The sequence below is a fragment of the Podarcis bocagei genome (genome assembly GCF_964188305.1).
Source record: "Podarcis bocagei genome assembly, chromosome: 6".
NCBI classification, from domain to species: Eukaryota; Metazoa; Chordata; class Lepidosauria; order Squamata; family Lacertidae; genus Podarcis; species Podarcis bocagei.
Window position 1 is genome coordinate 7,407,837 of NC_138130.1, and position 15,948 is coordinate 7,423,784.

The 15,948-nt window shown below is 41.7% G+C and overlaps 1 protein-coding gene across 1 annotated transcript in view; it reads left to right on the forward strand.

The window, feature by feature from the left end:
* The first annotated feature begins 617 nt into the window (after window positions 1–617).
* LOC308589418 (uncharacterized protein) overlaps window positions 618–15,948 on the forward strand; it is a 193,570-nt gene continuing 178,239 nt past the window's right edge. The window contains exon 1 of the mRNA XM_081198676.1: window positions 618–751. Within this exon, the coding sequence (XP_081054802.1) occupies window positions 735–751 (17 nt within the window). The 5' untranslated portion in view covers window positions 618–734. The remainder of the gene's footprint in view (window positions 752–15,948) is intronic.

Here is a 15,948-nt window from a genome sequence, read left to right on the forward strand (position 1 = left end):
TCTGTTTCTGACAGAGTCTAACCAGCTAATTATCCAAACAACCTCAGGTTTCTTTGTTTGCTAATTGAGTCAATCACTTGAAATCCTTGGTATAAGATTGTTGCAAAGAAACAAAGATGTATAGGATGTTTTGTGCATGACATATTCAAAGAAAATCCCCATTCTTTTGGAGTTTGGCCTAATATTCCACAGCTACTTGAAATCTAATTAATCATTCTGATTTTTGTAGAGGAGTCCATTGTTCCAGGTTGTTTTGAAAGTTAATTGAGAAAGGATCTGAAGCTTCTATGATATGTTTGTGTTTTTAATTAATTTATTTTTTTAAAAAAAACCACAGGACTTTGTTTCACTTTTCTGCATTTGTACTTTATACATTTCACCCTTCTGGAAAAGCAAAAGCAAAAAAGCCCCAAATGACAACATGAATGATAAGCACCAAACATTCTGCCAGCTCTTGATTTTGGGAGGCTTTTTAATGCAGGAAGATTTCATAGTGTTCTGAGCTGCAAAGCGCAGCTCACCAAACTCTCAAATGCGTGATTGGGGTAAGCAGATTTCTGACAACCATCTGCTTTGCCATTACTACTTCCTCCTAATCAGACCAGTGCAAATTAAAAAACTGAGGTAAACAGAAGAGTTAAGAAGCTCATTGTGGAGCTGTTAAGTATGGAGTAATGTTTTCAGTGATACTTTGGTGGTAGTTCAGAGAATTGTAGCTGAGTTAGTTCCAAAGAATGACTGGTGCGGAAAGGTAAGGTGCTTAACTTATTTTATATTTTTCTGTTACCACTGGTGCTTTTGTTATCTGCTGATATTGCAGGTGGTGTTATGAGAAGGTGCTATTGCTGGAAAAGCGTTGCACATATCTTGGTATAAATAACTAATATATAACTGCTGTATGCAATCAAAGCTTTAGTCTTAAACCAGTATGCAATCAAAGCTTTAGTCTTAAACCAACCATGGATATTACTGCATTACTACAGATTTACTGTTGACATTTTCTGAACCATGCTTAAGATGCTAGACTAGAGTGACTGCATGCTAACTATGGTCTGCTTAAGTGGGGATATTGAACAGTGTCTGCAAACCCGGTTAGAGTCAACTGTGGTTTGCATCAGTATAGATGTAATGCTGAACCATGGCTAAGAAAGTCAACAACAGAATTTATGCTTAGAACAAGGAGAAGGGAATGAGCAAAGTCCTGGGTCCTGACCTTTTTACCATAGCTAAAAGTACCACTCCCCTCAAAGTTTATGCTTGTGCAAGTTACAAGAATTATACTGATTTTAAATCAGATTTGGCCATTTGCTTACTTTCTTTAGTTTTGGATTTTTAAACAGATGTGTGCCATGAAGGCATTTAGCAAGTGGAGCTCTTCCCCATAATTTCATCACCATACCTGAAGCAGCATCACTTGCAAGAAAAAATGTCTGCAATCCTAGTTTAAAAACTGGTTGAAGTCTATAGCCTCAATTTTAAATTCCCAATTTACAGTTACCAAATCTCATTTTAATTTATCGTTTCCTGTGTTATATATGGGATACTACAACAATTTATTCAGCTGGGTTTGGGTTTTTTTTTGAGATAATTGATCAATTTTAAACTTAGTAAAAAAAAATGAACATTTTGTCTTGAGATTCCTGCATTGCAGTGGTTGGGCTAAATGACACTCTGGGTCCCTTCCAACTCTACAATTCTGTGATTCTATAATTCTGTGCTACTGAGGAGATCCACATATTGGCCTAGTTCAGACATAATGCTCTGCCATGGTTTAGTCACTAAACTTTAGTGTTACCAAACTGAGGTGTGGCGAATGTTGGATTTACACGCTGCTTCTTAGCCTTTGCAATTCTTATGTGCATGTGGGGAGGAGATTGAAAGCTTCCACTTTAAATTTTGAACAAACTGCAGTTTCTCATTATATCCAACCTCGGAAACCTGTGGTTTATGATGCGGTTAGTTATCAAAGCAGGATCTGAACGCAAGATTTGATCCTAGTTCATTTGAACAAATCACATTTAAAATAAACCGTAGTTCCCCAAATTTTTTATATGAGAGGAGACTGTGACTTAGTCAAAAGAGGAAGTAGATGCTTTCCATTTTGTGCTCTCATGCACAAAGGAGGAGGAGAGCGGAGTGGGGAATGAATAAGCCTGAAACTAGCCATGGCTTGTTCTTGGAATGCCAAACCATGGTTTACCATTACAGTGGTACCTTGGGTTAAGTACTTAATTTGTTCCGGAAGTCCGTTCTTAACCTAAAACTGTTCTTAACCTGAAGCAGCGCTTTAGCTAATGGGGCCTTCTGCTACTGCCGCACAGCCGGAGCACGATTTCTGTTCTCATCCTGAAGCAAAATTCTTAACCTTCTCCTCCTGTGAAGAGGCTGCATCCTAATGTTTTAATGTTGTATCTTAATCTTTTAAATTGTATTTTAATCAACTTGTTTTTATTATTGGTTGGGGAGGGTGGGATATAAAAATTATTATTATTATTATTATTATTATTATTATTATTATTAACCTGAGGTACTATTTCTGGGTTAGCGGAGTCTGTAACCTAAAGCGTCCGTAACCTGAAGCGTATGTAACCCGAGGTACCACTGTATGTCTGAATCAAGCCATTATTTGCAGAAGCTAACCTTAAGGGTGTTTTCAATAGAAGAAAGATAAAGCTTGCCTGTTTTGTCAGTTAATGTTGGAGCACGTTGCTCAAATTTAGAGAATTACATGGGCTTTGACAGTGCTGCTTAGTTTATTCATTTAGACTGAGTATTTCCATCTGACATCATTTGTCCATCAGCCTGCACAGCTCAGTTACACACAGTTGCCATCCCAGAATGAGCGCAAGGGTCTCTTACCTGGGTTGCTCCTCATGCTGCTAGTTTTGTGCTGTACCCCAGATTCATTGTGCATGATGCTGCCAACTCAGATGTGCCCTCCTTATTATTAAATGAAGACCCTCATTTTGTAACATTCTGTGCATCTTTGGACTAACCGGCCAGAAGCAGCATGCAAAAGAGATGAACTGTCAAAGCAAACGGGCTCTTAAATGAATGGATATAGTTTTTATGAACCTGTGTCAATGAATAAAAACACAGCACAAGAGAGAAACAAAAAAATATTTTTTAGGCAGTATCAGCAGAATGGCCTAAAAGGAGTGGGTTGTTTTTGGTTTTTTCCCCATTTCATCAAAGTTTTTAATGCCATGTCAGCAAATGTTGAGTCTTACAGAAGTTATGCCAAAAACTGCTACAGCATGAAAAATTAATGGGCTGTTTGTAAAACTGGCCAGTAAAGTGAGAGGGGAAAAACTCTTACCATATGCCAATGGAGATAGTACACAGGTTACTCCCTGTGGCGCTGTAGCATACCAATTCGGATGATCCGCAGTGGATTTGAAAGTAAATGGAAAAGCATTTCCAGTCCATAATTAACTGAAGTCAAATGACCATAAGTGCTGATTTGCACAAGTTCAAAATATATTTTTTTAATGTTGGTTATTACAGCCTCGAAAAGTAGGCATGGTTGCTACCTCCTGAGAAACCCTAATGCCTCCTCCAAGACTCGTGTAGCAAACTCATGCAGGAAGCAAGAGTAGCTAAATATGCATATTTTCAAATCTTCCTATGACATGCTGTGCATCATGCTGTTATATACTGCAAGTTAGCAAGAAGACTTATCACACCGGTGGATGGGTGGAGGGGGGAAGAAAATTAAACCGTGGCACTTCTAGAAGCTAAGGAAAAAGAGTTTTAATAATCAATATGCATACATTTTGTGTGTAAAGAAATGGCTTCAGGACACCTCTCTAACAATTTAGAATGATGAATTCTCTTTCCACAAGGGCTCACCTAACTGTGTCTTGTGGCCATCAGGAGAAGACTTGAAATGTGGCCTGTGGCTATCAGCACCAGGATGTTGACCATTGCAGCTCTTACAGTGGTACCTTAGGTTATATACGCTTCAGGTTACATACGCTTCAGGTTACAGACTCTGCTAACCCAGAAATAGTGTTTCAGGTTAAGAACTTTGCTTCAGGATGAGAACAGAAATCGTGCTCCGGCGGCGCGGCAGCAGCAGGAGGCCCCATTAGCTAAAGTGGTGCTTCAGGTTAAGAACAGTTTCAGGTTAAATACGGACCTCCGGAACGAATTGAGTGCTTAACCTGAGGTACCACTGTACTTTGTTTATCTCCTGCAAAGGGAGCTCTATGAAGATAACTGGGGATTCAAGGTTTTAGAAGGCAGAGTTACGATACGATACTCCCTTACAGGAACGTTTTTATTAGTTGGTCTGATATAACCACAGATGCTTTCATTAGCATTGGCCGGGTTCTTTCTTTCCTTGCTGTTTAAGCTGTTATTTTTGATCAAATGTTTATCCTTAACTGGATTGTAAGCTTTCATCACTGCAAGTTTTAACCTGGAAAGCAGGTTGGTTTCAAAGGTAGGAAATAGAGCCGTGTACAATTGACCTTTTGTAATTTTTTTGCTCTATTTTGCAATGAGAGAAGCGAGCTAGGGGAATTTCCCTGAAATTCTGCAGACGTTTCTTAGGGGTTGGACTTACCATTAGTAGTGCCAATGGTACAGCTTCTGTAACTTTCCATAATGGGGTGTGGTGTTGTTGCTGCTGCTGCTGCAAGTGGAAACAGGAGAAGATATGTTGGTTGTGTGGTTACCATTTGCTGTGCAATTTTATGTACAAAAAGATGGCTGCCCTCTGTTGTTACTGATAGTCTTCTTAGTATTCTTAGGAGCCCATTGTGGTATCCAGTGTTAAAAACTGAGATCTGAAAGCTAGGAGCTAAATGGCACCTTAAACCAAGGGAAAGTCCCGGTGCACTTTTTAAATAACAATACAAAGCTGAAAAGGAATGAACTGCAGCTTAAATCTTATGTTCATTTTCCACATGGTCTAGGCCCCCCTCCCCGAAGGAAGGTGAGGACAGGTGACCTCACCTAGGCCCGAAGTCACCCCCCCCCCCCCAAGCAGGCTCAAAGCTTCTCAAAAGCTTTTCAAAATCATTTTCTCAGCAGCTAAGCATCAGAAACATTCCGCTTGCTGTAACTAAAAAGATTGCAACAAGGTAGAGAACAGAGCCCATTGTCTTCTCAGGCCTTTCTCAGAACCACATTGCAACTTGCTTTCTCTCCGGGAACCATGCCAAAGCCAAGAATGAAACAACGGGAACACTCTGAAAACCCCCTCACCCCCTTTCCTGCCAAGAGTCCAATAGTCCCAAGACAGCTTTCTGTACATGCTCAGAGGACTCCTGAGGGAGGAGAAAGGGGGAGGGAACTGGAAGGGGTATATATGCTTGTGCACATGATTGTGAACTTCGTGCATGCTTTTTGTGACTTATCACACTTGCTCCTTCTACCAGTTCATGGATGGTAGAAATAAAACGCCTTTTCTCCGAAACTATTCCTTGAGTGTCTGTTGACTCCCATTTTCCCTTTCCCGGGCGCAATATTTTTCCCACCCGAGGGCAAAGCCTCATAAGGCTACATTTCCAATAGTCTTAAGAGGGTCTCTTATGCAGTCTTCAGAGGGTAACTGGAAGAGGGGAGGCAGAAAAAGGTCCTACTTTCCTTCCACTCTGCAAAATGCGCCTAGAACAATGGGAGTTTTGAACGCTGGTGGTAACCCAGTGAGAAAGTTCTGGTGCCTTGGCTTTATGTGACGCACAGGTTAATTCAGGGGTCAGCAACCTTTTTCAGCTGTGGGCCAGTCCACCGTCCCTCAGACCACATGGTGGGCTGGACTATATATATATATATATTTTGGGGGGAATGAACTAATTCCTATGCCCCACAAATAACCCAAAGATGCATTTCAAATAAAAGCACACATTCTACTCATGTAAAAACACCAGGCAGGCCCCACAAAAAACCTAGAGATGCATTTTGAATAAAAGGACACATTCTACTCATGTAAAAACACGCTGATTCCCAGACCGTCCACAGGCCTGACTGAGCAGGCAACTGGGCCGGATCCAGCCCCTGGGCCTTAGTTTGCCTACCCCTGGGTTAAATTAATAATACAGAGTCTTCTTTAGTAAAAGAATAAAAGCTTTACTGTGTTAAAATAAATTTGTTTGCAAATAACAGCATAGTGAACAGAAGATTAAACTAGCTTCAGAGCATACAGAGTGTTACTGAGTCACAGAGTCTCCATTGAGCACAAGCTCCACCACAAACACATACTCAGAGTCTTCCTGCAAGCAGATACAGTGGTGCCCCGCAAGACGAACGCCTCGCAAGACGGAAAACCCGCTAGACGAAAGGGTTTTCCGTTTTGGAGGCGCTTCGCAAAACGAATTGCCCTATGGGGTTGCTTCGCAAGACGAAAAAATCTTGCGCGTCCCCGCGGGTTTTTTCCGCTCCCCCCCTTTTCCTAAGCCGCCTATCAGCTGTTCCGCTGAAAAACCCGCTTAACAGCTGATCACGGAAAGCCGCTAGACCGCTGTAGCGCTAATCAATGGGCTTGCTTCGCAAGACGAAAAAATCGCTAGACGACGAGAATCGCGGAACGGATTCTTTTCGTCTTGCGAGGCACCACTGTACAATACTTATACAGAGAATGAATCATCAAGATGATTCAGCATGCTAAATGATTCTGCAGCTTTTCAGCATTTCACAACATTTCTAGACTCCTTTGCTGCTTCCCTTACAGCTTCGGCTCCCAAATACCTTTGTCACATGACATTATGATCTGGGACCCAGGTAGACGTTGGGGCCCAGGAAGTATGTGAGAGCCCACAGCACCCATAAACCTAGCTTTTTATCCTCCATCTCTTCTCTTGTTTTTCATTTAAGAGCTTGAACTGCCAGTTTGCTAATTAAACCTTGAATAGAACCAGAAGCAGGTGTGTTAGTCGGGAAATGTTTCTATATTAGTTTTACACACTTAGTGTAATGCTCGTTAGGTCCCACAGCCTCCCTGCACCCCCCACCTGTGAGATGAATATGCATTTTTTTGTCTTTTTTGCTGACAAGTTGGGCCTCTCCTACCAGCTCCACATAGCAGAAGCGCAACTGGTCTTCACAACTTCAAAGTTGTGCATTCTCCTGATGCAGACAAGTCTTCATGCAGCAGATAGCGGAAAAGCAAGGTTTGGCACGAGGTGGAAGAATCGCGAATTTATGCTTTTACCTGTTGCCGTAGTAATTTAGGATCAGGCTGTTCTGACCAATTAAATTAGTTTTAGGGGCTCACAAGCTGCCCACACATTCAGTTATCCAATCCTATTGCTGAAAGGGAGTGTTCACGAGCTAATCACATAAAGAGGATATTACAAAGTACCTTGCAGTTTGTATTTGGGGTCTTGGATTTGGAAAATTCCTCTGGATCATCCATTCTTACTGCAATCTGCAATAAATTTGAACTCTTTCCACAACGCCACTGCCTTTATTTGGCTAAAGGGGACTGGGATATTTCCAGACCCTAATAATAATAATAATAATAATAATAATAATAATAATAATAATAATAATAATAATTTATTATTTATACCCTGCCCATCTGGTTGAGTTTCCCCAGCCACTCTGGGCGGCTCCCAATCGAGTGTTAAAAACGATACAGCATAAAATATTAAAAACTTCCCAGAAAAGGGCTGCCTTCAGATGTCTTTTAAAAATAGGATAGCTGCTTATTTCCTTGACATCTGATGGGAGGGTGTTCCACAGGGTGGGCACCACTACTGAGATGGCCCTCTGTCTGGTTCCCGGTGACCTCACTTCTCGCAATGAGGGAACTGCCAGAAGGCCCTTGGAGCTGGACCTCAGTGTCCGGGCTGAACGATGGGGGTGGAGAGGCTCCTTCAGGTATACAGGACCGAGGCCGTTTAGGGCTTTCAAGGTCAGCAACAACACTTTGAATTGTGCTCGGAAACGAACTGGGAGCCAATGCAGATCTCTCAGGACCAGTGTTATGTGGTCCTGGCAGCCACTCACAGTCACCAGTCTAGCTGCTGCATTCTGGATTAGTTGCAGTTCCCGGGTCACCTTCAAAGGTAGCCCCACGTAGAGCGTATTGCAGCAGTCCAAGCGGGAGATAACCAGAGCATGCACCACTCTGGCGAGACAGTCTGCGGGCAGGTAGGGCCTTAGCCTGCGAATCAAATGGAGCTGGTAGACAGCTGCCCTGGATACAGATTTGACCTGCACCTCCATGGACAGCTGCGAGTCCAAAATGACTCCCAGGCTGCACACCTGGACCTTCAGGGGCACAGTTACCGCATTCAAGACCAGGGAATCCCCCACACCCATCCGCTCCCTGTCCCCCAAGAACAGTACTTCTGTCTTGTCAGGATTCAACCTCAATCTGTTAGCTGCCATCCATCCTCCAACCGCCTCCAGACACTCACACAGGACCTTCACCGCCTTCACTTTGTAGGGCAACCGTTGGGTGAGAGGGGCAGAGCGGGGAAATCCTTGATGCCAATTGGTACATTCCTGAGGGGGGGTCTGAGGAGGGGCTTGGTCCCTATTTAAGGGACAAGCTGACTTCCCTCCAGCCACACCAGGGGGCTCAGCCCTATATCTCAGGTAGAGAAGGGACTTCAGGAATGGCTGTATTTTTCTCGCTTTTCTCCCCTGCAATAACAAAACATTTCTGCTTCTGATCTTAATCTTGTTTAGCCTTCTCCATCCCCATGTGCGCACTATTTTCAGGAAAGGCAGGCTTAGTTCCTTTGGGAATGGGTAATTAAGAAAAGGGCAGGAATGTGTACCGGGATTCATTGCTTGGATGTTTGTTTATTGCCCGGAGCACCAAATTCGGCTGTTAAATTTTGCCTGCCTGGGTGATTATACCAGGTTGCACTTACTTGCATTGGCCTTATGATGCCATGGCAGGGCTTATTGTATCATATGTATCATATGTATCATAGTATTTTAATATTCTTTTGGAAGCCGCCCAGAGTGGCTGGGGAAACCCAGCCAGATGGGCGGGGTATAAATAATAAATTATTATTATTATTATTATTATTATTATTATTATTATTATTATTATTATTATTATTATTCACCCACACCATGGGGTTCATGTGACTAGGAACTGAGGGCAAACTTGGCTGTATGGCCATCATTTTTGAAGAATTTCCATGGCATCTCTTCCTGGAGAACCAAACTTTTGTTGGAAGCAGAGCCACAGACATGTTGCGAGGCCGTTGGGTCATATGGCTTTGGCATCATATTTGAGGACAGTTGGTGCATGCAATTTGGTTCAATCAGATTTGAACCAAAGAGGACATGAGAGTGCAACTCGGCAATGCTTTGGATGTGCAATGCAGAAAGAGCTCCCTGGTTTTCCTTTTAAATTTTGAAACGAGATTGTCTTGTGTATTATGCTCTGTGGTTTGTAAAATAAATGGCATTTGTAAAAAAACAGAACTCTTCTTAGGCTTGATAGGATGCAGCCATATGTCTCGTTTGCCTGGGGAATTTTCTCCTTGAGATTCCCCCTCCCCCCTTTAATTTGGTAGGAAGCAGAACATCATAAAGAAGAAATATAAACATGCTGTAATTAAGACATGTGAAACATCCTTGGCTACTTAGCAGTCTACATTCTCATGGCACTCTTAATCTGACTAACTCGCAAGTGGTATTAAGCAAAATCACAGCAGATTCCACTCAGTGATTTTCCCCCTCTGAATTCTTTGCAGGAAGCAATAGTGGTAGAGGAGATTTAGAAGTTGGCTCTGCACCTCAGTTTCTCTGATTCCCTCCTGCTCCGGCCGCCATTCTGGTTAGATTTATCTCCACTGCTCCAAAAAGGAGGATCCTTCTAAACTTTTAGCTAAGGTGATTGTTGCTGCTACTAGCCACCAGCTGCTTCTTGATCAGTCTTAGGGTTGTGGTTATGTTTCGCCTAAAGATTTCAGGCTATTTTGGAGTCCCTGGTTCAGGGGAAATATGCCCATTTTGAGGAATGCAAAAATCGGATTGATCAGAGTAGCAGAATTTCATGGAGCCGGCACATGGCCCAAGCATAGAGAGGTGGAAAAAGGCTTTATTTGGCCTTTGGAGATCCAGATGCTCCTAGCTGAGGCTGCAACTCCATCATCATAAGGGAAGATGTAGAAGTAAATTGAAGATCATTCTGGGTAATATTTTTTCACCTATAGTTCAGATCTTGTGAGAGTTGCTGGAGCCAATAAAAAAAAATAGCAGCATTAAAGCAGAACAGGCAACATTCTGAATAGTTAGCTGCTGCCCCTAGCACTCTTTATGTGTCTGTCTGTGTGGTTAAAATAGGACATCTAGTTTGACAAACTTAGGGATTATGTGACATGTTCCCTCCAAAAATAAGTCAAGTATTATTTGTGCGTGGGCAGGAAAGAGGGACAGTTGGTGGGAGGGGCAAAACACCATAGTAATCTCAGAACCTGCTCCCAGGGACTGCAGGAGCAGGGGCTGCTGGTAGGATTTATAGGCCCAAAATATATGTACATAAATATAATGACTACTTCACAAGTACCCTAGAGAACTTTCTGTAAATTTTCCTTCTGAATTTTTTTTGTTACTGCATTTTCAAAATTACATATACATATGTATAAATCTTCTTCCACTCCCTGTTAATTATATATACTATATTCTTACTTACATACATTGAATTTTCCCTTTCAAAGTACAATGACAGTCACCAAAGAACATTTCCCACCATAAATTTCTTTTTCTCCAAGTTGACTTCCCCACCTCCTTACGGCTTCTTCATACTCACTTTTCTCCAAACTGTGTTATTTTACACTTTATTTATTGTCATTAAAAAGAATGATTCTTCCCTGACTACTTTATCCCTTTGTGAAATTTGTTTTCAGCACCTCTTAATATTTTTCCTCCCCATTAGACAACATGCTTGCGTAAATATCTTTCAAAACAATCCCATTCCTCTTTATATCTTTGGCTTGATTGATCCCTTTTTGCCTCTGCCATCATAGCTAATTCCATATATTCACACACTTTGTTTTGCCACTCTTCCTTAGTTGGCATTATCTCCCCTTTCCAGTTTTTTGCTATTAATATTCTGGCTGCTGCTGTCATGTAAAGGAACACCCTTTTTTTATCTGTTGAGATATTTACAGTCATAATGCCCAATAGGAAAGCTTCTGGTTTTTTACTAAATGTTTGCCCAAACATTTTTTTTTTATTTCATCATATCCCATATTGCGTCCTACACACAAGTAGGAATCCGGCAGAGACACATGCCCGACTGGCATGTTCTCTCCCTCTTGGTCGGTCAGAGCTTCAAAAGCTTTCTCCAGCCCGAACATCACAGCGACTGATACCACTTCAGGATTCTGCAGAGTGTTGGCAGTTCGCGTGACAGACTCAGTAGCGCAGCATTTCACTAAACTACTTTATTTACACATATAATACACTCAGAGCATTCTGACTTAACTCCTTCCCCTTTCTCATCAGACAGCAAAGAGAAAGAAACAAAGGACAATAGTCTACATCACGGAAACACAGTAATAAAAACATCCTGTCTCCATCACTTCCCATTATGTGGAATGAAAAAATACACTGTCATGTGATAAAAACAATCCCATGACCGCAAACACTGGGCAAGAGTCCTAACATACACCACGTATGGAATAGGGTTCCCTCCCCTTGGTTGCATCTCCAACATGTGTTTGTATGTCTTACAATTTTTACTAGGTGTCACATACCACCTATAAACCATTTTCAAGCCATTTTCCTTTAATGAATAGTATGCTGTGAATTGTAAATCTTTTTTCCATAATCTTTCCCAGTCTTCCATTTGAATAAGGTGTCACCCTTCCTTCTGAAATGTTTTAGAAAAGATGGTGAGCTATTTCCACTTGTTGTATTAAATGATGGACTGTGGCAGAAATGCAAGGTGATTTAAGCAGTGTAGCACTTCTCCAAAACTGCAAACATTCTGTTATGGGGAAAGAATGGTTGAGCCTCGTAGATATTCTCCTTTCAGATGTGAATTTGAAAGAAAACAAATTCTTCGGGGAGAGAATTCAATATTTTTCAATGGAATATGACAGATAATTGAAGCTTCAAAGCAAATATCTCTTTATAAAACAAAGGATTGCATCTAATAGTTGTGCAAGTGGAGGGAAACTCAACCAACTCCTCTGGAGACCACCATACTGCCCAAAAAAACCCTTTCCAGGGGTTTAATGGGTCCCCTGACTCACTTCTGTGTTGTATGGCGCTGCAGTGGGATCAGAGCCGACCTGCCCATGAGGTGGGGTGAAGCAGCCACCTTGAGTGACGAAAGACCCCAAGGTAGTGCCCCTGTGGGTACCCCACAACCCTCCACCACCCACAGAGAAGCACTGCTGGTACTGGTGCCAGTTTCTGATGAGATCTCACCAGTCTCACTTAAATCTCACAAGACCTTATGAAGCATGCAAGATTTTGTGAGATTTTGGTGAGACCTCACCAGAACTGATGGTTGCTTTGCACTGCCGCCACACAACCTAGTTAAGGGATGCTTTGATGTGGGTGGCACAGCAGCACTTACTGTTTCCTCTCAAGCAGTGAAATGGGACACACCACCCTTGAGTGTGATTGTCCAAAACTAGGAAGAGCAATCTTATGCTATAATAGTAATATAATAATAATAATAATTTATTTTTATTCTTTTAATTTTGAAACTTAACATATATACACAATAACCAAACTTCCCAATGATTCCCTCACATAAAATATAATATCTAAATTACAACAGCTGCAAATTTATACACTTAATTATAAAACCCACCACCCACCCTCTACTTCCCTCCATAGCAATTTGACTTTATATTTCTTTCTACCTTTTTCCTGTTTCATTCTATAATCAATTATTTTTGTTAAATTCTGATTTTTCCTTCTTTCATTACTGGTTTTGTTATTGCTTACATTTTTTATTCTTAGCCTATTAACATGTCATTTTTAGAACAATATTTTGACATATAATCTTCGAAATACTTCCACTCCATTCTTAACTTTTGATTTGATTGATATCTTATATATAATAATAATTTATTCTTTCTACCCCACCCATCTGGCTGGGTTTCTCTAGCCACTCTGGGCGGCTTCCAACAGAAGATTAAAAATACATCAAAATATCAGTCATTTAAAATTTCCCTAAAGAGGGCTGCCTTCAGATGTCTTCTAAATGTCATATACAGTCATACCGCATGTTACGGACGCTTCAGGTTACGTGTTTTCGGGTTGCGGACCGCGGGAAACCCGGAAGTACTGGAACGGGTTACTTCCTGGTTTCGCTGCTCACGCATGCGCAGAAGTGCCAAATCGTGCAGACGTGGCACTTCAGGATGCAAACGCTGTGGGTTGCGGACATGCCTCCATCATGGATTACGTCTGCAACCCAAGGTTCCACTGTAGTTGTTTATCTACTTGACATCTGAAGGGAGGGTGTTCCACTTCAGCAAGTGTTACTCAAGCAAGTGCAGCCCACAGCCCATCTGCTGCTCAGTATTAAAGAATTATCCGTTCCAGGAGCAACCTCGAGATTCTTTAAAAGTATGTTAATTAATGCTGTATAACAGAAGAAACAGAAGGAAGTGTTTTTAAGGCAGCACACAACTGAACAGAGGTGTATTCCCCATTGCCGGGGAAAAGCTAGCGCTATAAATGAATTTGGAAAATGATTAGACACAACTTACAGAGGTTACATCCATCTGTTAACCAGTATGGAATCTGGGAGAACCTCATGTGCATGAACTCTTAGTGCCAATTGTTTTGTATAGATGCTGCTGTTTCTATGTTAAACCCAAACAATACCCCCCCCAAAAAAGTGTAGCCATATAACTTCAGTGAACCAACATTTATAGGCGTAAGGAAAAAAGACTCTACGAAAAACTCATGATGACACACAAAGAGATGACCAATGTGGTACTGTAACTCATGGGGCAGTGCCACTGTAAGGCTACGTGAGATGCAGCAAGGGAAGAACCCATGCATTGACAGGTATGATTGACAGGTGACATCTGATGACCTAAGTGACAAGTGGGTGTGGTTTGTCAGAAAGGCCTTGCTGGCCTTTTGAAGGAGTTCCCCCATAATAATAATAATAATTTATTATTTATACCCCGCCCATCTGGCTGGGCTTCCCCAGGCACTCTGGGCGGCTTCCAAAAGAATATTAAAATACTATAATACATCAAACATTAAAAGCTTCCCGAAACAGGGCTGCCTTCAGATGTCTTCTAAAAGCCTGGTAGTTGTTGTTCTCTTTGACATCTGGTGGGAGGGCGTTCCACAGGGAGGGCGCCACTACTGAGACGCCTCTGCCTGGTTCCCTGTAACCTCGCTTCTCACAGTGAGGGAACCGCCAGAAGGCCCTTGGAGCTGGACCTCAGTGTCCGGGCTGAACGATGGTGGTGGAGACGCTCCTTCAGGTATACTGGGCCAAGGCCGTTCAGGGCTTTAAAGGTCAGCACCAACACTTTGAATTGTGCTTGGAAACGTACTGGTAATGCTAGCAGAATTTCCATTTGTACAAGAACTCTCCACCTCTCTTTCTCAGTTCAGCAGTTCCCACTGCTCCAGATGGTCCCCTAAAGATGAAAAGACTGGTTGTGTGACCTGCCTTATGCTCATGCTACCATTGGATCTAATGTCTGAAGCTCCACTGGTCCATCAGGATTTTTTAAAAAAATCAAAATATCCTTGGAATAATGCCTTTATTAGGACCAACCAGAAAATGACAAAAGAATTAGCAATCTTTGTAGGACTTTTCTTCAGACATTAAGCAATGAGTGTGTGTGTGTGTGTGTGTGAGAGAGAGAGAGAGAGAGAGAGAGAGAGAGAGAGAGAATATGTCACACCCTCATTCTTTTAACGTCATCTCTATACCAAATCAAAAGCAATTTATGCACCCCTTACATTTACATCCAGAAATAATTCAAAAACAATAGCCGCTTTAAGTGTGACTAACGAAAAAAAGCCATGATAAAATAAGTGATTCTCTGACTGACTTAACCCAGTCATAGTTGAAGTGCAAATCACATAGGAGCACTGAATTGTTCAGAGGTGGAATGCCTTCAGACATCAGATGCTGGGACAAAGATCAGGGAGAGTTCATTGCCACCTCTGGGAAAAGAAGGCTGGACTAGATGAAACATTTGTTTAATCCACCAGGGCTCCCGCGTTCGTAGGCTGGCGTGCATCCAGAATATGGATTCCTTAACATCACATCATAACCTCTGCAAGTAGGCTGAGAAATAGTATGATGAAATGAAGAACAGTTTTGCTGGGTATTCAGCACTGACCATATTCCCACTAAGCCACCTCTTGACATTCTTCAGGACAGCAAGACCATGAATTGTTGATTTCAGGTCGGAAATAGTTGGGATTTCCCACAGCTCTTTTTTTTGCATTTCCGCTATAAACAATATAGATATTGATGCTAATTTATTCCTTTGATCTTCAGAACAATGCTTTGTAGACTAGCCCCGGAGGGAAATTGGTCATATATGCAAATTCCCTGAAGGATTGTTATGCATTTGCTTTGCATTCTTTTACTTGCTAATTAGTTAACATCTTTGTCCTATAACATAGTTTTGATCTATATTTGACATTAGAGATGTATGATATTTGGATTTTAATTAAACAATGCCATTTATATTGTCTCTCAAACTATCTTCAATGAGTTACCAACAGAAACAATGAATCTTGGACATTGTCATACCATCTATCATCTATCCATCCATCCACCCACATACGCCTTTTCTGCAGTCCTCGGAATGAAACATCATCTTATAAATTACGTCCAGCAACTTATGTGAATTTGCTGAATAAGGCTTGAACAACTTGTGATCCATGCTAAATTTTGGCCATCTGCCCATTTATCGTTTCCTGCCAAGTTCTTAATACCAACCACCACAACACACACACATTGTTCTTGCAGTTCTAGAAAGGCAGTCAAAATGTTAAGGTTTATCAGTTCTAACCCTG